The sequence below is a fragment of the Scleropages formosus genome, chromosome 17 (assembly GCF_900964775.1).
Source record: "Scleropages formosus chromosome 17, fSclFor1.1, whole genome shotgun sequence".
In the NCBI taxonomy this organism is placed as follows: domain Eukaryota; kingdom Metazoa; phylum Chordata; class Actinopteri; order Osteoglossiformes; family Osteoglossidae; genus Scleropages; species Scleropages formosus.
In genome coordinates, this window is record NC_041822.1 from 11,561,782 (window position 1) to 11,589,646 (window position 27,865).

A 27,865-nucleotide genomic window follows, 5' to 3' on the forward strand; every position below is an offset into this window, starting at 1 on the left:
GGCTTGAATCCTGAAAAGGGACACTGCTGCCTCTATGGAATGAACTGCTAAAAATTGAAATTTTGAAAATCAACCTGAAGAACATCTAGATAAATACACTTGCTATTCTTTTACTCCCAGGGAATACTAGCATAAGTGACTTGTTATAAACATTTATACCAATTAACATATTTTCTTTTTGTTTAAAAGTCTTTATTTTTTAACCTGAAAAGGAATTACTATTACCAAAATGTCAACCATGTACTTTTTTTGTGCTGTACATGAACCTGAGACTTGGATCTTTTTTAACCTTCTTAGGTGACTTTGAAATCTTGCAAAATGGTACTGGGTATTTTTGGCTTATCCTTAGACTTCAGTGTGGAAACCGTGGCAATTTGTCAGAGCGAGGATTCGGGTGCAGATGTAGATTCCCCTGTCATTGTCCTCCTGGAAAGACAAATGGACTGTATGGGCGCACACACCTTTTAAAAGTAAAGGGGACTTACTTCATGCGCAGGGGTGAACTGCAGTGTGATGTTCCATTGTGTAAGCAGTACAGAATCGGCCTAAAGCTCAGCACTCCGGACCAAACTTTCATTAAGGTACAGACTTTGTTTCAGAGTTCTGATTTATTTATTTAACTGATCTTTTTCTCCAAAGAAACTTACAATCATTTGCCTATTTATACAGCAGGGTCATTTTACTGAAGCAATTCAGGGTAAATGCTTTCCTCAAGGGAACTACAGAAGAAGGTGAGATTCAAACTCGGGTCCTTCTACTGAAGGAAGTGGCTGTAACTACTACACTACCTGCTGCCTGCTGTTGCAAAATATAATTAAATGAATACTCTCCGCTGGCAACCCAGGGGCAAGAATATTTATCAAACCTGTGGCATTGTGCTGTCCCTTAAGGCAATGAGCTGAGTGGTGAAGTGAATCACAAACACTCCCTAATTTAAACATAGCTGTTTTGCATTACAAGTGAACCTGTAACTTGCATTTGCTGCATGAAAATACAGCAAATGCAAATCCTCTGCATGCTACCTGTAAACCTAGTCAAGTGAGGCTCATAGCCTTAGAGCTGTGTTAAGGTCAGCGCCTAAGGTAGAGTACAGTGCATTGTCTTTCATCTTCATGGTAAAGGACAGAAGCTCTATTAAATATCTATGCCTCTCTTTCCATTGTGTTCGAATCCAGGCTACTGAGATGGATAAATGGGACTGGGTTTATTGATTCCTTTCTTTTTTACACACTAGAAAACAAGAGTTTTTTCAGTACGGTATAGCATGTAAAATGTATTTGTCAGATCCCAGAAATATTGTGAACCTTTTTGTATAATAAAACTACATATCCAGCAAGAAAAGCTGGAAACCTTTTTACATTATATTGTCAGTTTCAGGAGATTCTGTTGAATTAATCTGAAAGGATGCAACAGTATTTAATCAAAGTGAAGTATCTTTTTAATGCCTGGCAATCATACATTTAGTAACTGACAGTTAAAAATCTGCAGAAGTCCAGTTTGAAATCATTGTTTTATTCGTTGTTTGTCCTAATCTCCAGTGACAAGAGTTGGCACCAGTTGTGGTGGTGGAGGAGAACTGGTGGTATATAGCAGTTGTGCTCTTCTCTGAAGAGCTCTTGAAAAGAATTGTGCAGCTCTAGTGCTCAGGAAGTGCCTCCATTTGCATTCATATTGTGGCACTAAGGAGTGAAGGCAACGGCACATTTGCTGCACACACCTGAGTTTCTCCTCTTCTACTGGTGTTGTTGAAATGACTGCTTTCACCTTCCTCTGTTATTCCTTTTCAGCCCCTTTTGATAATCTGCTGCAGTTAGCAGAGAAGGTTAAAGATCTTCAGGTGTGGCCGAAGGCACAGGTTCATGTCCTATGAGGTACCCTGCTGCGGTATGCTTGAGCACAGTAGTTAAAGTGAATACTAAGGTGTGATTCTATAGGTGAAGAAAAGCAGCTACATTTTAATATTGCAGTCTGAGATAGAAGCTTGAAAAACCATCCCTACAGCTTTTAAGTTAACTGGATATCTGGCCAAAGTGAAAGGAATATCAGTATAAAGAATGTGATGGTACTGTAATAAAAACATTGAAGAATGATAAGACTGATGTGGATATTCGACAACAAGGATGTCCGAAGGAGCAGAAAGGAAAAACAAGGCGGTTTATATGTACTGACGGACAAAATGGAAAAAACCATTATAGAACAAATCTCTGTGGTAAAACCAAGGGTTCAAAGAGAATTGAATTATCAGAAATAAAAAAAGATGCTAGGTCTGTGAACTATTAAACATATTAAACAAGATCCCATTTTTTTTATTCTTCACATTTCTGTCCAAGTTCTGCCGTGACAGTCAGAATCCAATAAGGTTGATACAACAATAGATAATCAAGAGTGGATGTGATCTGGGAAGACATAGTGACTCATAAATGATTAAATATATGTAAGAATCTTGTCTACTTATATCCAAGTGCTGATCAGTTCAATGATCCGCCTTTATTTTTCCACCATGGCATTGTATTGGATTATTAAGCACCTATAGGTCAATGGTCTGTGGTTTAACTACCCTGGATGCTTGGTACATGAATATTTTTTGCCTTTGAAAAGCCAGTGAAGCAGATTGCAGAAATCTTGGGTACTCAACGGACTGTAACATGTTGTCATGACAGTTAGGTAGTGAAGAATTGCAGGAGATCTCATGGGGTTCCACAGGATTTGTGTATTTCTTAATATTTCATAAATGGTCTTGATAATGAACCAGATATTAGTGCTCTGCTGGTATCATTCTGAATCTTAAATAAATAAAATTGACCAGTCTTCATAAAAGACAGTGTCAGCCTCTGCTGCTGTGTGGTTTGTTATCTGTTGCAAATGTGTTTGTTAGAAGTTTGCTTTTAGTTTCTAGTCTTTTCTCTCCTGTTGCATAGTACCACATGGGCCTCAATTCCATTTGCCGCTCTCTGCCATCTCTGATGATGCAGCTTTTGCCCTGAAAGGGGAAACAGTGCTCTAAGCAGCTTTTGAGCAATTGGATTTGATATGTCTGTAGAGTTGGCACATAACAAGGTGTGACACTGCCTACACAAGGATTCAGGGTTTGATTTAAATACACAGGACTTGTCAAATCCTTGTCAAACTCTTTGCCTCAGAGTAATGATTTACTCTTCTTACATCTTTAGTTTGTTTGTTTTTGTTAGCCCACCTTCCAATGAGTGTGTTCCAAATGTTTATTAGTCTCAAATTAAGCATTTTTGGTCAGACTGAGAGACACTCAGACACAGTAAGTGAAGAACCACTCAATCCAAAATTTAGAAGACACTTCACCATTTGGATCTACTTTGTTCCGAATCTGACCGATGCCACGTAAGAAGACACTGCAAGTTAAGACGAATCTCTCAAAAGTTGTTGAGGCTGTATTCCAAAATCTATCAAACCTTTCAACAAACAAGAACAACAAAATTAGACAGAAGACACCCTTGTCGGGAGACTGAATTTTATCTGAAGACCTGGTAAGTCACTGGCATTTACCGCTTTGGTTATAGGGGTCCAGATTCCTTCAAAGCAGAAATAAAATGAGAATTTGTTTTAATAACATATATGAAATAACATGACAGGTAACAGGTCAGGATGAGCGGAGTTCACGTGTTCTGTTTGGGTTTGCATGTCTCAGGCTTGCATGGAAGAAGTAATGGTAAACCACTTCCTTTCCCTCCCTTACCTAGGAAACCATGCAAGAGGTCTCTATTAGTCAGATTTAACTTGGCACTTTCATCCTCTTGTAACAAACCTATTGCTATCAGCTAATTTGTCAGTAGTACACACACACACACACATTTTCTAAACCACTTGTCCCATATGGGGTAATGGAGCCTACCCAGCAACACAGGGCGTAAGGCCGGAGGGGGAGGGGACACACCCAGGACGGGACGCCAGTCCGCCGCAAGGCACCCCAAGCGGGACTCGAACCCCAGACCCACCGGAGAGCAGGACCCGGTCCAACCCACTGCGCCCCCCTTTTGTCTTTTGTCAGTAGTAGAAAAGAGGAATGAAGATGAGCAATGCTGAAAGGCAGTTCTGGATTACTAAAATGGCAATCTTGAGGTGCTCTACAGATTTCTTCAGTTCTTCAGACATTTTTTTGCTTCCAAATATGTTGATGGAGATGCTTTCTGGGAAAAATATATAAAATTATGATATTGTTTTTGTTGAATATGTTCTGACAGTTATGTTCTTACTGAGGTCCTTTTGTAAGGAATTTCTGAGACTTTTGTACAAGGAGCTGTTCACCACTACAGCTATATCATTTGCACCATGATTATTCCAATCTTGGATGTTTAAACTGTCTTTAAGACATTAGGCAATGCTGGGTAGGATTCTGGCTGGCACATGCTGATACTGAGACCTGTTTCTACAAAGGTATGCAACATGAAGTGAACGGTAATGTCTTTTTAATACCCCAGGATGGGATTTATGGTTATATTTTATAAGAGGAAAAAAAGTTCTGTGCTATTCATCATTCAGGCCATTTGTTTCTAAAGCAAAAAAGGTTTAAAGTTAGATTTAAATATTGCTTCCCTGCAGATTGGAGCGACATAATAAATCCTCTAGACAAACCCGATTAGTCTATTGCCAGTCCATTGCTTGGCTGGGGTCATCATTTCAAAGTAATGGATTATCACATATGCGAAACTCAGTGGTGACCAACTATTGGACTCCTCTACATATTAGGTGCTTGGTTTAAGAAAATACCTTAGCTTATAGATTTTAGCTGACTTTATAAGGCTTAATGTCTGTACCAAAGAAAGATGGACTTAAATGATCTCCTTTTAAATCTGCAGATGAGACTGTACCCAGATGATGTGGACAAGGAATGTTAATTATATTTAGCATTATCTTTCTCCTTTTCAGTGGTATTCAATGGACTGCGGCAATTTTTAAATTTATCATAAAAAATTGACTTCTTCGACCGGTCCTGGGACTGGCAATGATTTGCATTGCTTAAACTGAAATTATTACTCTTTTAAATTAACTGATATTATAGGTTAATAATTGTTATACTTGTGTGTTTTTGAACATGGTCAAGAAAATGAATTTCCTCATAAAGATAACTTGTGTTACCAGTCAGTCCCAAGGAAACTTGCTCATTCCACAAGATACAATACTGAAGTATTTGCTTGATGATAAAAACAATATACATCACAGAATACTACTCCTTGATTCGTCCTTTGTGTTGATTGTTGGACTGGAATGGGCCTCTTAATTTTTGGGATTCTTGATTGTGCTCTACTCCTCTGTGTCTTTGGTTTAGACTGGTAAATGAACCTTGTCTATAATTCAGATCCAGTCTTAGTGTCAAAATAAGACATACTAGGTGGGTACTGTGCCAAATGCAAGCACCCAGCTGCTTACCATGAAAAATTGCTAGCACTGGACCTGCTGCCTCTAAATCTAGGTCTTTCATTCCTGAGGATGGGCTGAGCATTGAGACAAGTTTGCCTCAGAGTTTGTTTCCTTTTAAATGCTTGGAAGAGAAAAAACATCTGAAAGGTGAGAACAAGTTGAAATTTGTGTGGGAAAGCATTCCTCTGCTGGGTCAACAAGTGGGGCGGCGACTAGGTGCTCAGGATCTGCACTACGCAATTCCAGTTGTCAAGATCTGTGGAAGGACAGGCAGCAGTGTTAGAAAAAACTGTTAATTCCTGACTGTGTAAAGGCCAGGCTGATTTATTGTAACTAATCAGCCTGGGAATTCTCCATACTTGCTCAGCACTGGGAAGTGGTCTGTGGCTATTGTACCCATTAATAATCTTTTAAAATAAAGATTTTATAGACCTTTGCTCAAAGAAGACACGGCAGGGAATAAGGAATTGTTAGATTTTGTTGCGCTGGTACTTTGCAGGTCTCTTAAAAACATAAAACAGATAACATCAACCAGAGTCACTCACTGTTGGTAACTGCTTGTCCAAGTCAGGGTTGTGGTCCAGAGCTTAACCCACAAGCATGGGCAGAAGGTTAATCAAAGGTACGCACCAGACAGGATACCCGTTCATTGCTGGGTAAGAACTCTTAAACACACAGTCACTAAAGGCAAAGCAGTGTCACCAGTTCACCTGAAACACATGTCTTTGGACTGTGGGAGGAAGCCAGAACACGTGAAAGAAGCTTACACAAAGGTGGAGAATATGCAAACTCCACATAGACTGAGCTGTACTCAATCTCTGCCTGAAGAATCTAGGCACTGTGAAGCAGCAGCAAGACATGCTGTACTGCAGCGACACTTTATTGCCCAGAGTCAGTGATGTTTCCCACAATCATTCCTGTTTTTCCACTAATGCTCTTAAAAAAAATTAATTACATGAATCCAAAGTTAACTCTCCTGTTTTTTTCTATCCCTTTTCTAAACAATTTCTATACATTTTCTAAATTTTACGAGGGTAATGGATGAGACGTAGTCAACCTTTCAGTTTGTGGATCAGCATTGGATTTGTGAGGCCCCTTGTCATGCATTCAAGGGCTTTGCAGCCATGCATGCTATTTTATTTATTCAGCTGTAATGAATATTTAGGGAGGGGTGATTTTCATAAATGTGAACTGCATTATGCAGCTGGTGTGTACCTGGAAAGGAGGAAATTATGAAAACAAATGTATTGAAATATGCTGAGGGATCACTCAAGAAAAAAAAAAAGCAATACTGTTTTGTGAAACACAAAGAAGTACGGAAACACCTTTGCTGAACAAATTGAACAGACAGAGGCCACACAATAAAGCCAGTTCTCGTATTTTTCACTTTGAACCATTTTTCCCTCGAAGGATGTTGGTGGTTTTCACTACTGGATACAAGGCACTCTTAGAAGCCCTACAGTACAGTATTTGCTAACTGAATGTTCCATACGGCATTTATCATTATAGATGTCCTCCCACATACAATACATACACACACACACAAAAGGAGAGGAAATTGACAATGGAGGAAACATAACCAAACTATAGAAGATGGAGTGGTTTGGGGCCTATAATTTGTGCTGTTCTACTCTCTCATTCTCTGCCCAGCAGGGCTCCTTTTTCAGTGCCATGGCAAGCATCTGTGGGTACACTCTGGAACAGTAGTTTTTATTCCAGCCCACTCTCCAACCCAGAGCAGTCGTAAAAAGCACAACTCCAACCATTAGGTGCCCATTAGCGTTGTTAAAAGTTTTGATGCAGCCAATTCACATGTTAATTAAAGGCAAGGCACACAAAATTGTGTACACAGGCTTGAGCCTGCAGAAGGCACACTTTTCAGTTGTGCATTCACAGAAATGCACCCACACATTTCACATCAACTGGCACGCACAGGATGCAGGTATTGCAAGCGGGCAAACAGCCAACACTTGTGCTCACCTCATCATGATGATTGTTGTTCTAAATATTTGTTCTCAGTTTAGAGTGCAGAGGGTAAAAACAGCTGGAAATTAAGTTCAGTTGGAATTAATAACCCGTGATGATAATGTACTGCTCTTTAAATTCTAGATTCAGCCATTTCTTCATTCCCAACATGGTGTTAATGCAGTCAGTAGAAGGCAGCCACGTGTGTGTTTTTCCTACATTTAATGCATGTTTTTGTTTTCTTCCATGACTTGTGGTGCTAATAAAAGCAAGACCACCTTATCTTGTAGCTTTTCAATTTTTTCATTGGATTAGAAATGCATTCATTCCTCTGTGATTTAAATTTTTGTTATGAAGACATGATTTGTTCAAAATATATGAGGCTAGGACTTTATACACGGGACATGATTTTGTATGTATCATGCACACTTGTGAAGGTGCTTTTTTGGAAATGCGATTTGCAGATTACGTTAAGTGAAATGTTTCTTCATAATAATATTAAAATTGATCTTTTTCCCCTCAAATTAAACTAAACTCTTTAAAAGAGTAAGCCGAATGGACTAATGTTCTGTGTAATATGCTAAAGTACTGTTTTGAAATCCTGTAACGAAGGTCTCTTACAAATGTGAAACTTGAAATGTTTTGATTTCGTATGTTTTTATTCCTGTTTTTCTGTAGTAACACAGAATAACTCTTCCTACTCCATTGTCTTTCTGCCTCCCTTTCTACAGAGGATGAGCTGCAGCTACCTTCTGTGCACCATCCTCCTCTTCGTTGCTGTGCTATTGGCTGTCACAGTAACGGGAACCATCCTCTTCATGAACCACTACCAAGCCCCACCTGTCTCAGATGGCCCACCACTTATCAGCACTAATCAGGAAGAGGGGAATGCCTTGGTAACCGTAGAAAGGGGCGATGGCTCGCGCATCAACATCTTCATTGATCCCAATTGCCCTGACTACAACAGCAACTTCCTGCGCCTGGAGGGCGTGCAGACCTCACTACTGCACTCACTCACTGACCACGACTCTGACCTGAAGTCAGTGAAAGGTCAGGACCGTGCCCTGCTGGTAAACCTGGCTGAAGAGGTGGCCAAGCTGTCTGCCCATGCCAGCCAGCTGAAGATGGAGTATGAGTCCCTGCGTCGTGGCCAGGGGAACCTGGGTCAGGAGCTGAACACCCTGCAGACAGAGCAGGGCCGGCTCATCCAGGTAAGTTCCTCTGCACTGCTACCTGAGTTCCAGCTTGAGTAGGTTACCTTACCCTGTGTCTTTTCATGAGGAATTTAGACAGTACATAAAACCAAAGGAGTGCTTTGGTTAGTTAGTTAGTCTGAAGAGATCATGTCCTGTATGCATATAGATGTATTTCTGCCTTCTGTGGCCAGGCAGGGGGGGCGTGGTGGTACATCAGGTTTGGCCTGTGCCTGCTCTCTAGTGGGTCTGGGGTTCAAGTCCTGCTTGGGGTGTCTTGCGACACACTGGCATCCCATCCTGGGTGTGTCCCCCTCCAGCCCTGCACCCTGTGTTGCCAGGTTAGGCTCCAGCTCGCCACAACCCTGTTTGGGAGACAAGCAGCTTCAGTCTGTGTGTGGCCAGGTAGAGTGTTATGTTGGCAGCCTTATTGTTGCTCAGTGATGTTCACACATGCCTGGCCTTGACAGATCATTTCCATCCTTAGAATTATTGTAGAAGTACAATTGAAGACATTCAGCAGAATCATTTCAGAAGCATTCACTGATGAGAGCTGTATTAGTGAAACACAAAAGAGTCAATATTTTAACATTTGAAATTGCTACTGCTTCCAGCAAAGAGCTGTCCTTCTTCACTTCTTTTTGGGGTTTTTATTTAAATATTTTCCACACTTTTAAATAAATCATGTAGTTTAATCATCTGAGTTCTGAATTTTGTTAGCAGTACTTAGTCAAATCTGTCTGTAATGCAAATATGAGAGTCTTTCAGACATCATTACTATTTATTGCCTAGGCTAAGCACCGATGTACCAGTAAGTTTTCCATAGCTTGCAGTTTTATAGCCTATCAGATGGACTTTAATCAGCAGGGTATTTAATTGATCAGTGAAGGATGAGAACAAAATTGTAACTTTCTATCATGAGTCTTCATAAGTTTTTTAACTTTCCTATGTTATCATTTTATCATACTGTATTTTCAGTGGAGGTTATGAATTGATGAAGAAGTGGCATTTTGTTACAAGAGAAGTAAATGAGCAGATGGATTTGAGCAGTCGTCCACGGACCCCTGTGGGTTACATGAGGTAGAAGTGGCTTAATTTATTCCTTTTCTCTCAGTCCTGATATTCTAGCTGTAACCCCCTCTGCCTTAACAGGTAGAGTTTAAGTGCTCAGTGAAGTGTCTCACAAGGTTTTGGCCTTCCTGTCAAAAGAAGAGGAGCCCAAAGATGTTCTAGAGCAAAGCAATGTACAAATTGAACAGAAAAGTACAAATACACAGTTAAGTGCCATTTCTGTCCTTAAATATTGTGTGCATCATTTTAAAATGAGATCAAATGGAAAATAGCATGCACAGTGCAATATACACTTGGATTCATTGAATACTCATTTTCCACATTTATGCTAAGGCTACATTATCTAAAATATTTAAAGTAAAAGTATAAATACACTGGTAGTTGATGTTCACAAGTTTTGCATGTTGGTAAGACAAACTACTTTAGCTCAAAGGGGTATCTATATATTGTAAAACACATTGTAAAGTAAGTTTAAAAAACATACCCAGTTGTTTGTTGATCACTAACTCTGGCAAAAAGTGTGTTTAGATAATGTATAAAAAGCATTGGACAGCAGGTATAGCCATCTGTCAGCAGGAGAGGGGCGGTGTAATGTGAGCTTTGTTTAAATTCTGTGGGTGTACAGCTACCTAGCATTAGGAGTCGCATAGCTCCCCTCAGATCAAGGTCATATACACAGAGTTAGTAATCACAGGTCACTGTGCCATATCTGAGTAGTAAATAGGAAAGCTGAGGGGGAGATTGTTTTACATCCAGATCAGACTCTGAAACTGTTCAGTGGGAAGGGAACTCCTGGACCAAAAGTGGAGATAACTTAATAGACAAACCGTTTATGTTTTCAGTTCACGTGACTTCTCAAGAAAGAAAAAGCTACTAATTAATTGAAGAAACCTCATTGGCTGAGTGTCAGATGTTGCTATTTGCTTCCCTTCATAACAATATCAAATGCTTGGCCCACTTCAGAAAAGTTTTGATTACAGCTGAAGGCCTCTCTTCAACAAAAGTTGTTTCTCTGACTATTTCTAGCATTTTGTCGCAAAGAGCAGACTGGAGACCCAATTGCGGGATCGTTTATTGCAAAGATACAAGGAGCAAAGAGAAACTCGTAGTCGGGGACAAGCGTGGTTCAAGAGGAGAATCTGAAGATGTGGTACCATAGGAAACAAACAAGGACAAGAAGATGGGCAAAGGAACAAGAGGGTGCAACGGTGTCGGTCCCCTTGTTGTTTGTTCCGTAGGGTGCTCTGGCGGCAGTAGTCCTGCACCTTCTGCGACACCTCTTTGCTTGTTCTGGAACCACTTGTCAATGGTCCAGGCGACGTGCCTGCCAGGGTGCCATGGGAACAGGAGAGGTTGGTAGCACTGGAAAGGGGACAGTCCTGTAGATGTGTAGGACAGAGAGTTGTGTGCATACTCTGCCTAAGGCAGGAAACATGACTGTTGATGTTGCCATTGGTTACAGTAGGGGATGAACCGACCCAAGTCCTGGCTTAACCTCTACACCTGGTCGTTGGCCTGGGGATGATATCCTGAAGTAAGGCTTTCCACTCTTGGGACGAGCTCTTGGGTCCCTGGTGTGACACTATTTCCTCCAGCAGGCCCTATAGGCGAAAGACCTAGTGGAACAATATCTCTGCCATCTCCAGAGCCATAGGGAGTGATGGCAAGGGAAGCAGACAGCATGCTTTGGAAAAGCAATCGATCAGAACCAGGATGATGGTGTTACTTCTGGAAGGGGACAGCTCGGTCAGGAAGTCCACTGACACGTTGGACCACAGCCTGTAGGGCACCAGGAGTGGCTCCATTAACCCGGCAGGCTTCTGGGTTGGAGTTTTGGTCTGCGCGCAGACTCCACAGGCCCCCGCATATTCCAGAATGTCCTTTTGGATTGAGGGCCACCAAAACTTGCCTTGCAGCAGGAAGAGGGTCCTTCAGCTGCCTGGGTGCCCTTCAGAAGGTGAGACATGCACCCACTGGAGCAAAGGGTGCCTCAACCGAACTGGGACGTATTCCTTCCCGGGTGGCCTCTCAGCTGGACCTGGATCCCCCTGCTGGGCCTTCTTGAGGTCCTGCAGGAACTGCCACCTGACAAGGGCATGAAGCAGATGGCAGGCAAAACCGGCTCGGGGGGGCTGTATTTGGGGCCTTATCGTGGATCTGGGACAAGGCGTCCACCTTGGTGTTCTTTGTTCCGGGCCAGTACAGCATTCAACTGGAAGTGGGTGAAAAACAGTGCCCAGCATGCTTGGTGTGGGTTAAGTCTGCGAGCTGTCTGCAAGTATTCCAAGTTCCTATGATTGGTGAGAACAAGGAAAGGGTGAGTGGCCCCCTCCAGCCAATGCCACCATTCCTCTAAGACCAGTTTAATGGCCAGTAGCTCTCAATTACCTGTATCATAGTTACACTCGGCAGGTGACAGCTTATGCGAAAAATAAGCACGGGGAGGAGCTTCAAAGGGGTCCCTTGTCTTTTGGAGAGCACTGCCCTGACTCCGACTAATGAGCTGTCCACTTCCACCACGAATGGAAGTGTGGGGTCAGGATGGTGAAGTTATTGGGGCAGTGGTGAAATGCTCTTTCAGCACTCAGAAGGTCTCTAGAGCTTCAGGGGACGAAACCAACCAGGTTCTCTTTCCCCGTAGCAGAGACGTGAAGGGAGCTGCTATGGAGCTCAAACACTGGATGAACTGGTGATAGAAATTGGCAAACCCCATAAAGCATTGCAGAGCTTTCACCGTTGGCCGGGGCCAATCCAAGACGGCCTGAACCTTTTTAAGGTACATGGCAACCCCTTTGTGGCTCAAGATGAACCCGAGGAAGGATGCCTGTGCCTGGTGAAAAGACATTCCTCCCCTTTCACAAACAGGTTGTTCACCAACAACTACTGCAGCCTACTGTACCTGCTGAACTTCCTGCTCCCCTGTGCTGGAATAGATCATAATATCGTCAAGATAAACCAGTACACATTTGTTTACTAAATCCCCCAATACGTGATTTAGGAATGTTTGAAAAACTGAGGGCGTGTTAGCAACACCGAAAAGCATGACTGTCTACTCATAGTGGCCCAAGGAAGGGCTAAATGCTGCCTTCCACTCGTCCCCTTCCCTTATTCGGATGAGATTATATGCGCTTCGCAGGTCCAGTTTGGCGAATATCCGTGTGCCATGGACCTGCTCCAGTGCCGCCATGATGAGGGGCAAGTGATGTGGATATTTGACAGTGATATCATTGAGACCACGATAATAAATGCAAAGATGCAGTCCTCCATTCCTTTTCCCAATAAACAAGAACCCGGCCAAGGCCGGTGAGGTCGAAGGTTGGATAAGGCCAGAGGCCGGGGCCTCTGCTACACAGTCTTCCATAGCCCTCTGCTCAGGAATAGATAAAGGATAGTCCTTGTCCCGGGGTGGAGAGGTTCTTGGTAGGAGATCTGTCGCACAATCCCATAGCTGGTGTGGGGCCAGCTGGTGTGTGCTCCATGAAATTCCTGGGTTGTGTCAAGCCGGCCAGATGTATCCCAAAATAGGGTGGTCAGAGGAGTCAGTGGAGGAGAAAATTGATGGCCTCCTGGATAAATCTGTACTTGTAGCTGAAACATTTCTGTGTGATTTTCCCACCCCTGACCCCAATGTCTATAAAACTACTAGCAGCCCTAGAATCTACGAAGGCCTGTGCGGATAACCGGTTCACCTCCAAGTCAAAGTTACCGGTATGAACAGCTGCATGGCGGGTCGCGGGAGGTCATCCAGGGCACAGGTCTTTGGGAAGCGGTTGCACAGGACAGGTGGCTCAGAGGTGATTGGGGCTGCTACAGTATATCCACAGTCCTTCCCAATGCCGCTGCTGCCTCTCCTTAGGGGTTAACCATCCGTACCCATCCTGCACAAGTTCCAGGGGTCGACAAATGGGTCAAACACTGACGGAGCTTGCCTAGTCCATTGCGTTCACTTCTGGGCCAGGTTGTCGTTCAGGATTGTGTTCTCAGCAAATTGATCTAAGGACCCATCCTCTCCCCGGTAGGCTAGTTTGGCTTGCATCCGGGGGTTCAAACTGCTGCTGAAGGTTGCCAGGAGGGCCCCGGGGATCCACTCACTCTCAGATGCCAACATGAGAACCTCCTGGGAGGTTGCCACCACCGACTGCTTGCCCTGCTAGATCTTCATCAGGTGATCACTGGCGGTCCGTCTGGAGAGCGGGAGGTCAAATACAGCCACAAACTGCCTCTTAAGGCACTCGTAGGGGGTGGGGGTGTGCTTTTTCCAGATTTTTGTAGCCGATTTGAGTGCAGGTCCGGTATGCAGGGACACCAGATTGGTCACCCTGCTTTCCTCTGTTTTACACATGGGGCTAGCTGGCAAAAATTAACTCACATTGCATGAGAAACCCCTGGTATTTCTCAGGAGCACCATTTTACCGTATGGGAGTGGCCAGCCTGGGGTCTGTCGCAGGGACGACTGGGGCGACTGTGGATGACACAAACTGTAGTGCGGTCATTCTTTGCCGGAAAACCCGCAGGAGTTCTGGCATGGTCTCGGACACTTGCCGCAGGGTCTGTTCATGGGAGCCGAGCAGCGCCTCCTGCAGCAAAACAGCTGTCCGAAGCCTCTTGATCACCGCGGAATTTTCTGTCGCAAAGAGATGAGTGGAGACCCGGGTGTGGACCCAACTGCGGGATCATTTAATGCAAAGATACAAGGAGCAAAGCAGAACTCGTAGTTGGGGACAAGCGTGGTTCAGTCCGAGGTGCAAACATGGTTTGAGAGGAGACTCCGAAGACATGGTCAATCAATCGAAGCGAGGGTCAGTGCTGTCGGAGACAGGAACAGGGACAAGGAGACAGACGAGGGAACAAGGAGGGAGATACACAAAGAAGGCCAGGTAAGGCACTGTGGAAGTGTCATGAACACAGGAGGACTTGTTGTCTCATAGAGATTCTACAACTTGGGAGTGGTGGACTGGTGCTCTTTATAACCAGCTGCGCTGATTGTGACCAGGTGGTTGCGGTGTGGGTGTGACACATTTACATTGTGTATTTACTACTTAATTTTTGACGCTGTAGAAGTTAGTGTAGTTTGGATTCTTTGTATTCACATATTGTTCCCAGGAAATATCTCATACTTTGTTTTAATTTTTTTTTTTTTATTTTTATTTTTGGCAGGAACAGTAATGTAACGACCCGCGTTACTGTGTTTGAGTGGGAAAGGTGTTTATTCTACTTGGTTAGCTTTTTGTGACGTACGGGGACTATAAGGGGGTGATTGCGTCTGGAAGTGCGGGAAAGAAAGGAGAGCCTGGGGGCGCTAAGCAAGCTGGGAAGGCTGGCTAGAAGTACAGGTTCTGGAGGAAATGGGCTCCTCGGACTTAGAGGTTCATTATTTCCCTGTTGCTGGTGTTCAAATAAATCGTTCGAGATGAACGTTGCCTCTGCGTTCTTCTTCGCTCCATCCAAACCCATGGCGCTGTGCGCCACATTAAGATTGCTACTGTTTACTTTTTTGTTTCGTCCCTGCTTACATGAATATACTCGTTCTTCTCTTTTTGTCCTTTTTGACTCCTTTCAATTTAAGGCACAGCCCTTACGTTTACTTCTGCCTGCCATGTCTTTCCCTTCGTATTTGGTAAAGTCTGTGCCATATTCCGTTCCGGAACTCAATTGCAGAGCGCACTGGTGTTTATTTTGGGGAATGCACAAGAAACGTAGTCAGAGACAGGTGATGGTCTTCAATTGGCAAACGTTGTACACAGGACAATCCAGAAAGTGTGGTCGAAGGACAGGCGAAAGGTCAGAACACTAGAAGACTGGCACTTGGATCAGGAAGGGGAAGGAACACGGGACGAGGACAAGGGCAAGGAAACCGAAGTCTGACTCTCAAGGTGAGTGAGCGTTAGGCGAAAAGGGTTCCACGTCCACTGTCACTCTGCCTCTGCCATTTATGCCTCTGACTCCGTCGAGCCCCATGTGTGCCCTGTCGCACCAGTGATGTGGGCGTGGCAGTCTTCCCTCTAGGAGCAGGCCCCTCAGGCAACTATACTTACAGATATGATCAACCTCGGTGCACATTTGTATATGTTCATTCATGCCTGCCCTCTTCCCAGAATGGGTAGTGATCCTCCCTTTTTATCCTGGAGAGCCACATTGCTGTATTATGATTGTAACAGTAGGAGGTGCTGGTTTAGTTGGCACCAGAGCTTTGCCACACTGGAAATTCTACTATCTAGGGCAGTGCAGAGCATTTCTCCCTGCAAAACTTGCTGCTTTAACTCTTTTCTCACAAATCCAAATCAGCCAGAGCTTTTTTCCTATTTCTGAGGAATCAGTACTTCTGTCTTGTGTTTGCTTGTTCAGCAGTCAGTAACATCTTATGTGCCATGTTTGTGTCATTGTACACCCAACACAGAATAGTCCTTTCTATGCTACCTAAGGAGGATGTCACTGCTGTCAGTTGCTGTCTCGTCCCTGATGATCCACACACAGGTTAAACTCTGAAATGTCAGCAGGCAGGGTAAAGTAATGCAATGCAAAAGGAATCAGTTTTGAAATCAGCAAAATCAGAGCATGGCCTTGTTATCTGAAGGTTGCCCTGCTTTAGTCCTCTCAATGTTGTTTTATCTCAATTTCTAAAGTAAAATATCCAGCTATTTTAATGGTTGTTTTGTGTAAACGTGTTGCCTGAACAGCACCATAGCAATCATAATGATGATAATGAAGTTGTAAATAAAATGGGAGCTTTTATCCAGCACTACTAAGTTCTCTTCTTGATGCTGATATCTTCCTCATTGGCCAAGAGGTCTCCAGTTTTGAGTGTACATGTGTAAGTGTGTGTTTGTGTTTATGTGCATGTTATCCAAAGTTGCTGTTTTTTCACCCATCTGGGTAATAAATACCAACCAGCATAAGTGTATGTGCCCTTTGGGTGTCTTTAGACATAGTTACAACTTGAGGGAAAACTTGCAGCAAGCCAGTGGTCATACAGCAGAAAGCATGGCATCATTAGCGAGCCCGCAATGTACCCAAAGTGCCCTCCTCATTATCCTGGCTCTCAGCCCTATAGACATGGTGAAACTTCCTGAGTGCCTGCTGGTTGTTGAGCCTTTTCACAGATAAAGAAAATCTAAAAATACCTTTGTGTTATAAAAATAACTAACTCTTAGTTCCTTCTTCAGAGGAATGTAACTGTTTAAAGGTTCAAAACCTGACAAGATGTGGTAAACCCTGGGGAGAATGTAAATAAGATGTATAAATTTCACTTAGAATGAAATGATGCCCCACTAGTAAATGTTTTAAAAAGGCAAGGTCAGTAAGCAAAGGTAAGAAATAAGAAACACTTTTTTTACATTATATATTTAACATATTTTTAATTGGTATTTTAATAAAAGGCAGCTTTAAAGCTGGTGGATTTAGGCTTGACCATTTACACAGGTGACTGTGGATCAGTGTGTAATCTGACGAGCCTAAGATCCACTCCTGTATCAAGCTTTAATCGTGTAACATTGTCTCACAATGCTGAACCACTTTTGAGCTGTCATTCAGGGCACTGTGCCGATTTTCTCCGCAGGCTTGATCAGAATCTTAACATTTCTCTTTCTGCATTTGTATTTCATTCTGGGTGTGGCAGTCTCTGGAGGCTGGAGGTGGGGGGGTGATGATTAGCAGTGATGCGCTAGCATGCAGCAGCTCCTATCCCGGGCCAACAGCCAGCACTGCGGCGCAGAGTGCCGTGCCATTGCAGCGGGCATGGCAGAGCACAGGAGTTTGTTGTCTCCTGGAGCCAGTAGTGCTGGTAGCAGGAAGATGTGGCAGAAATTACATCTCTTGGTTAAACAACTAGTTCAGATGTGCAGACACTCCTCCTACTTTTGGAATCACTTTAGGGATGTTCCCTCTTTCTTCTTTTAAAACCTTACTCAACTTCAGGCCTACAGCTTTTTAGAACCTTGGAATTAAGCCACCTTTCGAAGTGATTTTCCTTCCTTTCTGTTTCAGACCTGATTGTTAAAGTCAAGAAACATATAAGTAGGTCCTTCTTTCCTCATGAACAAAGTAGCCTAGAAACAAAACAAAGTCAGTTGCTTGGTTTTACTTGATGTGCATGTCAAAAAAGCCTTACTCAAGAGAATACCTTTACCTGGCAAAGTCATTGGATTCAAAAGGGAAGGTGACTCATCAGTCGCCTCACAGTTGAAGTTAATTTCATCTGGCACTTTGCTCTTCTCTGCTGAATGCAGAGCATTGTTGAGAGAGGCATCTGCTTCCTGACTAAACGTGTTTACGGAAGTCAATTTTTTACAAGGTAAGATTTGTCTAGATTAGTTCTTCAAGGTGGAGGTGCCTAGTAAACCAAATATTAGATGCTGACACTTCTTCAAATGCTGGAATTACCAGATGAAGTGAACCTTCTTCAGTTTCTAGAACAGGGTAAATTTGTCACATTATGGATGAAATTGTAAAACATAATTAAAGTGTGTTTGACTTTTATGGTCATTTATTGTTGATTCATTTCAGCTTCCCAGTTCTGTCCATTTTTTGTCTCTCATTTTTTAAGTGCACATTTTCTGCTATATTTAAACTAAAAGCAGCATGTCATTCTGACATTCTGTTATAAAGCAAAAAGGATTCGCTAGGTGGGTAACATTGGAGAAAAGCAGGGATTTGGTTCATTGTTAAACACACACACACACACACACACACACACACACACACACACACCAAGTAATATATGCAGAAGGTGTAGAACTTTTAATAACAGGAGGAACTTCACTGAAAGAGAAACAGCTGGACCTGCTGTGTTCTTGGGTTGAGACACTGCACTGATGTCCCACATGTTTGTAGAGCACTGGGCCCCTCCATCTCCACACTCTCTCCTTAGCCTAAGACACAACTGTTCAGCTAGCAGCAAAAGCAGACTGGTTTTGAAGGACACGTGGTGCCTCAGCAACAGGGAAGTCGTTCGTGTGCTCAATGCTGGTGGAGTAGTTACAGGGCCTCTTTGAGCAAGAGCAGTGTAGTCCCCCCTCCACCACTCCTAAGCATGGTTCTGAGTTCTCAGAGTGAGCTGCACAGAAAAAAGCCTCTACCAGTGAGGAGCTGTGGCTGCCAGACAGGGTGATGCCAACTGCTGACATCACTTTGCAGAGATCCCTGGTGCCTTCATTCCACATTCACACTCCACCTTCACTACACACGTACAGCTGAGCACACAGACACCCTGGAAGAGGCCATTGATGTTTCTGGCAGGGTTTTCCAATTTTGGAGCAAGAGCAGGGGAGGGACCCTATGGTAGCTCAAAGGTTTTCCCATCAAGGACACTATCTCTTCATTGCATGAGTGCTTGATGGGACTCTGGAAGGATGGAGAATGCTTTGCTTGTTAACTTGTTTATATAATACAAAGTTATTGTCATTTACTTTAGCCTAAGTACAGAATAGCTGTGAGACCCTTAATACAAAATTATTAACTTGCTGGCTTTGTCTTTCTGCAGATATTGTCAGTTAACATTGGTGTGTATATATGTCATTTTCTGATAATCAATAAACTGTACTAAAATAATACATTTTAATACTAATACTATTGCTAATGTTGCAAGGGAATAAGTAATTCATTATCAATGTAAAAAAAAAAATGTTCAAAGTACTTTTAAAAAAAAATCTAAAGAAAACCTCTTTTTGGAAGATTGATCCTCTCATTGTGGTGTTTTAACAGCTATCTGGAGCCTGCTCATGTAGAAAACAGGCTACATCTGATTTTTGAGCCTAATGATGAGCAAGAGAGATGTGACCTTGTCGACTGCCTGCTATGCTGAACCTTGAAGCTTGAGAATGTACAGTAAGATATTCAGTGTGCCCTATACTGCCTCTCTGTATGCAGCTGCTGTCGGAGAGCCAGATCAACATGGTGAAGGTCGTGAACTCAGTGAGTGATGCCCTGAACTCAATGCAGAAGGAGACAGGCAGTATCAAGACCAGGCTAAAGGCAGACCTGCAGAGGGCCCCAGTCCGTGGAGCTCGACCCAAAGGCTGTGCTAATGGTAAGAAATCTAGGTACAACCTCAACCCCACAGTGTACTTCCTAATCGACTTAGAGTCTTTGACTTAGCATACTAAAAATGTGTACACAAATGGCAATGACAATATCAACTGTAACATATTGATAGGAAATTAATTAGAGGATGCACCTCCAATTAGTCATCTCACATTTTCAACAGTACAAATTATAGTGAACAATGACCCAAAGATTTCCGATACACTTTTATTCTTATCCCAAAAATCAAAACTGCCAATAAATGGACATAATACATAGCAATCTGTACTATATAATGAGCCACACTGGATTTTTTGTTCTGACAATGATGTATGAATGAGCACAGGAGGTCTCCGTAGGAATTTTTTAGACTACACAGGATATGAAAAAGTATTTAATGAAATTGATCATACACTGTCCCTCAATGAGTTGAAAAAAAGTGAACTGACAAGCAACATTTCAATTTAATTAAAAATTTGTATCGTGAACAAAAAACAAATATATTAACTGGCCCCAGTAAAGCTGACTATTGTGAAATTGGAAAAGGTCTACAACACAGTACTAATATCTATACTAAAGTCATTATGATTAAATCCCATCACAAAACAACTGAATAAAACTAATGTTATTTTAGGAATATCAGAAATGCAGGTGAACTTGTATGCATTGCTACATCGGCCAAACAATTCCAAAGAACACAAGCAGTCCCTGGGTTAAGAACGTCTGAATAAGGCTGACCGGAAATTAATTTATTTATTAATTTATTTGTCACCCCTAAGTATCACTCAAATGAAACTTCATAATTAAGCCTATCATATTAAAAAATGCAAGTTACTGCGCATAGAATGGTTCATAATAAAACAAGCGCTACTTTGCAACGCGCATCAAAACGTTGCATGTCTACAGCGGTTTGTCAGCTCGTTGGCAGGATGTGTGAACTGAAGTTTGGACAGACTTCGTTCTTTTCATCAGTCCACGTTGCTGTTAACAGTGTCTCGTGTGTTTTTTTTTTTTTTTTTTTTTTTTGTTTTTACCCTCCTAACCATGGCACCGAAGCATAAATGTGATGTAAGTGACAGTGATGCATCCAAGAAAAGGAAAACAATCACGATTGAAACTAAAGTGGAAATAATAAAGCGAAAGGTAAAATGCCAACAAACATTGGAAAAGCAGACACACATTGTCTGAAACCGCTTGTCCCAGGCAGGGTCATGGCAAGCCGGAGCCTAACCCGGCAACACAGGGCGCAAGGCCGGGGGGGGGGGGGGCGCAAGGCACATCCAGGACAGGACGCCAGTCCGGAAAAGCAAACATTGTTTCTTTAATATTTTGCACACGCGTGTGCACACTTTGTCTTTCTGTCTATCTTTCTATCTCTTTATCTTTCTGTCTCTCTCTGTCGCGGCACTCGGCTATAAAAGACACTTCTCAACCTCTTTCCAGTTGTAGAATCTCACTCTTCATTGCGTTCTCAAACCTATCTCGCTTTGCTCTTCCAAGTCCTGTCCCTCATCATTCCCCAGTCCCGTTCCACGTCTCCTTGATAACGACCTCTTGCCTTGTCCCTCGACCACGATTTCGGATCCTTGCCTCTGTTAGTTTGCCGATCGACTGACCAGCCAATCACCCATCCACAACCACGAGAAACGTCTAGTTCTTTGATTCTGAATGATCTATCCTGCGCTTGGGTCCAGCCTCCTCCGTGTCCTCTGTTCATCCTGACAGTAATAAATTTTAATAATAATATTCTCTTTTGAAATGTGATGGAATAGAATAATGTAACTACATTTATTATCACTATATCAGTACATTGTATTATTATTACTACTGTATTGTTATGTTTAAGTGTATCAGGAAGTGTTTAATGTTTTTTATGCATCGCAAGGTACATGATATACAATATAACATTTGACAAACTGACATTAGATACCCACCATACCTAACTGTTCCGATTTATGTCAAAATCTGACTTGAAGACAGACTGAGGAACAGAACTTGTTCGTAATCCAAGGACTACCTGTAGTAGAAATTATGAATTTTATAGCAAAAAATTGGAATGAAAATAAATGCAAAGAAAACTAAAATATAAAGTTTAATTAAATGTACCACTAAGAAAACACAATCCTTAGCAATTGAGGTAACAGAAATAGAAAATGTTAAATCAAATTAACTTGCAAGTATGTCCCAGTAACACTTACATAGGTGAAATGTTATGTTCAGTGATTCTTCTATGGCTGTCAATCCAGGTCTATAAGAAAAGAGGATGAAAGAATAATATTCTCTTTTGAAATGTGATGGAATAGAATGATGTTAAAAGTATCATGGGTGGAATGAGTAAAAAATTAAGAGGTACCTAAAAGTATAGGCTTACAAAAACATCCTCAAGAAATACACACACACACACACACACATTTTCAGAACCGCTTGTCCCATACGGGGTCGCGGGGAACCGGAGCCTACCCGGCAACACAGGGCGTAAGGCCGGAGGGGGAGGGAACACACCCAGGACGGGACGCCAGTCCGTCGCAAGGCACCCCAAGTGGGACTCGAACCTCAGACCCACTGGAGAGCAAGACCTGGTCCAACCCACCGTGCCACCGCACCCCCCTATCCGCAAGAAATATTAGAAAGAAAATCCAAGTACTGGATATCATTAGGTGACTCAATTTTGCCATCTCGCCTTGCAAGGTAAGATGGAAGGAAAAAAGGACGTGGTGGAAGGTGTATAGAATATTCGGTAACATCTCACAGTGGACAGACTGGGGAAATCAAGGAAAATTTCTTCACTACACAAGAAATAAAGGTATTGATGAAAATGACTGACAAACTCAACATCGGGGAAGTAATCTGAATGGATGGACTTGGTGTGTTTGGAGTTTGCTTATTTTTCCTCTTCCAGATACTGCTTGAAAGGGGGCCAGAAATTTATTTCATTTTGCATTTTAAATTAGGCCATTGTTAAATTTTAAAAACATACAACCTAGAATCTTCAAATATTTCTCATACCCTAAGGCAGTATGTCCAAACCTGGGGTTCATAACCATCTCAGTCTCATCAGTAATTCATGCATACTAGTTTATAATAATCTCTGCATGTAAATAACATACTTGTTTTAGGAGATACGTGAACTCACCTCTGGCTCAGGTGGCCAACACTCGGGGTTTAGAAGGTTTAGACAATCATTCAAATACTGTCTCTCCTCACCGTGTCCAGGCAGCTTGGTCTGTTTGGTCTTCCTCTGATGGCAACCACCTCAAAGTAATGCTCTCCCTCTCCCCCAAACTGCCAAGAGTCTGCCAGAGAACGTCTCCGTCATGCTCAAGGAGTACTCCTGAGTGCCAAGGCCCCACGGGAATTTGCTACAGTATGGCTTAATAGTCAGCCACAGATGATAATTGACTCAGAACTGCCCTTTGCCTCGAAATACACAGGCAATGCAATACCTGTAATGCCGATCAAATTGAATTTTTTTTCATGCATAGACACCAGATCTAGTGGCCAGTTTCTAAAGAGTCAAATTATAACACTTGCTACACAATGAATTCATTTCATTGCTCAGTACATAGTATTAGTTACCATTTTGATTAAATATGTATTTATTGCAGATTTTGCAATATGATAAAAACAGTGAATTATTGACTTCAACCATAATTTTTTTAATATTAGAGTTGAACTGCAGATTAAGGAGTGATATGAATTTTTGCAGTTGTTTTTTATAGCATGGAAAGAGAAATTGATTCAGCTCTATGGATCATAAGTGTTGCCCATAATGAGATCATAAGTTTTCGGAGCAACTCACATATCGAGTAACTCCGGCATTTTATTGCGGCAACATCTCTCACATTCCAAGAAGCTTCTTTTGGATGTGGTGTTGGGTTGCTTTTAGTGGAGGATTCAGAATGAATCTATCATGAACTGATGTAAACATGGAGCCGATTATGTATTCTGAACTGCTTGACCAAAAGAAACAGTAGTTGCATTTTATGTGCTTGTTAAATCATGTTGACAACTTACCTTTTTCACTAATTGCCATGTCTCCTGGCAATTCATATCAAGCAGTAACATAACATAACAAAGGCACAATTGTGTATCTAAAATGAAGCCATTTGGAAGATTAAATTTTGCACTTTGCTTAGGATTTGCTGAACACTGAAGGTAGGTACTCCTTTATAATGTAATCGGAAAAAGTCTGTTAATGAGAAAATTCCAGTCTAGTGTTTGTTATATTCAATTGTCTATTATGTGTTAAACAAAACAACCTATCCTAATCTTACCCTGAATTGCTCCAGTATGAGTATCCTGCTGTGTGAATGGGTAAAGTAATTGTCAGTTGCTTTGATAAGAAGCATCAGCTAAACAAATAATAATTATAATAATGAAGTACTCTGTGCTGACTCTGACAAGCACATTCTCCTCTTTCTCCTCCTTGGGAAGTGTTCCTCTCCAGGTTATCTCTTTATGATTCTTGCCTTAGGGCAGTGCCCATTGCAGCAGTGATGAATGTTGGGGGTGTGGCCCAGGTGTGTGAAGGCTGCTGGGCCTGTCACAGCTACTGAGCAGGTGCTGATGACAGACCTGCTGTATCACCATTGCGTTACATAAAAACTGCAATAATATATTGGTAATAACTTCCCCTGTCCGCTCCACACAGGCTCCAGGCCTCGGGACTGCAGTGACATTTACGCAAGCGGACAGAGAGAGGACGGTATCTACTCCATATTCCCCACGCACTCCCCCGCTGGCTTCCAGGTCTTCTGCGACATGACCACAGATGGGGGTGGCTGGACGGTGAGTACTGTTGACTGTGAAGTCACTGAGCTGAGCAGTGCACCCACAAGTGTGTTTCAGAAGTTAGTGTCAAATTCAGGATGGAAAACCCAACCATGGTAACTGTAGGCACATAAGTATTTCACGCAATATTGGATATATACATAGATGTACCTAGTCTCAAGTTATATATTAGATTTATATCTTGAGACTAAGTATGTCTGTGTGTATATTCTGATTTGCTTATTTGTAATTGACATGGTTTTAGAAAACTGGATTTTGATTTGGCATCCTTTGTGACAAAAGGCATTTTTACACAGCACTTTTTATGAGAATTATTTGTTCAGGCACATTTCATAAATTGGCCAGGCGTCGTTATTTATATTGACCTGGATCATTGTCTCCATCTGCATGTGACTGCACTTTTAGTGACTCTAGAAAAGAGATAAAATGCAAAGTGTAAACCAACAGAATTAAACCTGAGTATGGTTTCATCTGCTCTACATGCAAAAGACTTAAGCATGTTAGTTAATTTATTAATGTTCCTACTGAGGAAAAAATGGAGGCTGCATGTTTTGTGATACTCATCACGTCTGCCCAGCATCTTGCAGAGCAGGGTTGTGCGCCGAGCTGTCTTATGATCCTGATAGTACCTGTTCCCCAAACAGAAATAGCTTCCAGCATCAAATTGCATCATATTTCTTTTTAATCATCAAGGTGTAATACCAGCCATTCCCAACCGGTCTCTGATTGGTTTCCATGTGAAAGTGTCGCCAAGCAACCAAACTTTGATGTTCGGCCTCCATATTTATCTCCGTTGGTCCTCAGCGATCTATAGGCTGATTGAATCCTGTGTTTAATAGATCTGTAATTAGTGTCATATTTGTAGGGAAACAAAGTGACAGAACCTTTTTTGACAGCCATGTGTCTCCTGAGAGGGGAATGTTTGACTAGCTGCTTCCTAGCACTACAGTATCCAGCGCTGCCCACTTCTAATAGAACAGAATCAATGCTGTAATAATAATAATAATAATAGTAATATATGAAGCTAAATATCAATCTCTTAAAAAGGGGGCAAAAATGTGATCTCAGTCTAAGGAAATACTTTTTGATGTATATAGTTTCTGGTTTATAAGTAAATGAAGCTCTAATTGCCTTATTTAGACAACCTCAGATCAAAAAACAGGGAATGACAGTTGTAGTGGTACCAACAGGGGATCAGGGAGGAAGAAGTGCAAACTTTGCCATTTTTCCCAGGGGTGAGCTGCAGCAAAGTACCTCATAGTGAGCGATCACTCTGGTTATGTAAATTAAGCCGCTTTAAGTAAATTCAGAAACTGGCACTGGAAAACCAAGCCAAGGAAGCTTTTTTTAGCCGGATTTAATTTTGGATTCTTCTTCGTGTACACCCTTGTGATAATCAGAGAAGATCTGAAAAAAGACTTATTTTACCCCCTATTACTTTCAAAGCCACTTTTCTCAGATGAGAGCATTTGCTGTCTGTACTGTGGATGCAATGGATTTTCTTCCTTTCTTCTGTCCTCTTCTCTTTGCTAAGTACTTCAAAACAGTGGGAGTCTCAAGACAAAAGGAGAGCTGTTACGCGGAGCTATTAGTTTCGCCTAGTTTATTCATCATAACTAGCCTCCAGCGGGTTTCTCCTGCAGACTGTGGAGCTGTCAAGACTGCAAGGGTGAAGGTCTGTAGAGTTGGATTGCATAGGTTTGGAGGAGGAGATCTGGGAAAATCACATGCATACACATAAACACTCCATTACACACAGTTACCCTCCTGACACATTCGTACATTTGTACACTTTATCAGACATTTTCTCTACTTAGTCATGTAAAACTCATTTATAGACTGACTCGCTGTCAAATGCATGCACACAGGCGAATGCACACACTTTTCTCATGGGCAGTTCCGGGTCAATTTACAAACACAAAATTCTCTCACCATCCCACACAGATACACTTGCTCTCATTCATATATAAGTAGATGTCAGCACGTGGTCAAAAACATGTGTTCTTTGATACTAACTTCTAATCACACACACAAAACAGAGAAACAATGAGAGAGGTAATATTGCCATGGCAACCAGAAACACCCTGAGTATATCTCAATTACCCCCCCAACACACACACATATACACACACAAATTGGAAGCGGGAGGCATCTGCAGAGGAAACAAGCAAAGCTCCTGGGCTCCCTAGCAGAGAGGCTGAAAAAAATGCTGGGGAAGGCAGGAAGTAAAGTGGAGCAGAGTTTTCTCTACCGTCATCAGAAGTGTAAACAACTGCGAGGCAGCTGTGGGAGTCATGTTTGTTTGGGACAATGCCCCCTCCTACTGGCTGCACCCCCATACGCCTCATGCCATAAACAGCATACTTAGGCATCAGCCCTCTTGATTACAGCATGCAGTAATAAACAGACCCATGAAACCTGAAGAAAGGCACTGTGGAGGCGTCCCCATTCAGAAGAGAAATAATATTCAAAAGTCATAGCAGATGCTTTGCTCTGAAATTATGTTGTGTAGCGTGCTTCATATGTTTGTATAGCTCAGTTGGAAGTTGTTCTTGTGATTCTTGTTATCATATAGCTGAAACCTTTATCTAAAGAGATGTATAATCGAATGCATTTTGTCATCTGGGTAAGATGTATCCTTGGGCAATTCAGTAATTCAGGTACCTTTCTTAAGGGTACAGCAGTAGTGCTCCTTCTGGGATTGGAACCTTTTTGTCAAAATTCCAAGTCTGTATTCCATCCTTCCATCCATCGTCAACAACCGCTTGTGCCGAGCGAGGTCGCGGCAAGCCGGAGCCTTACCCTGTGATGCAGGGCCGAAGGAGGAGGGGACACACCCAGGGCGGGACGCCAGTACGCCGCAAGGCACCCCAAGCAGGGTTTGAGCTCCACACGTGCCACACCGCAGGCACTGGCTGTACCCACCGTGCAACCATGTCCCCCCTCAAGTCTATGTTCTTCACCACTATTCTACCTGATGCTTCTTCTTAAAATGACTCACTCAAACCAAATTGAGCTGTACAAAGGATTTTTTTTTTTTTCCCCTTCAGGTTGAGAGTTAAAATTACAGATGACCACACATTATTGACTACAGAAACATTGTCACCCAGGAAAGATGTAAAATTGCACTTAGAAGAAGCACAGTATTTCTCATCAGTGCCACTGTTGATAGAATGTAATATGTTTAACTCATTGGTGAGATGTTTTATGTGCACATGATGTGATCCTTTGGTTTTATGAGTCTTTTTTATGTTTTCTATTCTTTCTCCTTACCTCTGCTAGAAGTTGCTCAATGGTGTGCTTAGTTGGACAAGACCCCTTTGTGATCAGATTATAGATCCCTTTTGTGTGAATTTATAAAAATTCAAAAATGCTCAGTGAAAGAGAACCACATAAATATGAAACCTAAACCTTTGGAGGCAATCTGACATGCAGCG

At 42.3% G+C, this 27,865-nt stretch overlaps 1 protein-coding gene across 1 annotated transcript in view; it reads left to right on the plus strand.

Moving 5' to 3' along the window:
* The window catches only part of fibcd1a (fibrinogen C domain containing 1a), a 97,293-nt gene that overhangs the window by 30,185 nt on the left and 39,243 nt on the right, over positions 1 to 27,865 (plus strand). The window contains exons 3-5 of the mRNA XM_029259584.1: positions 8,088 to 8,567; positions 19,485 to 19,644; positions 24,289 to 24,425. Of these exons, the coding sequence (XP_029115417.1) occupies positions 8,088 to 8,567; positions 19,485 to 19,644; positions 24,289 to 24,425 (777 nt within the window). The remainder of the gene's footprint in view (positions 1 to 8,087; positions 8,568 to 19,484; positions 19,645 to 24,288; positions 24,426 to 27,865) is intronic.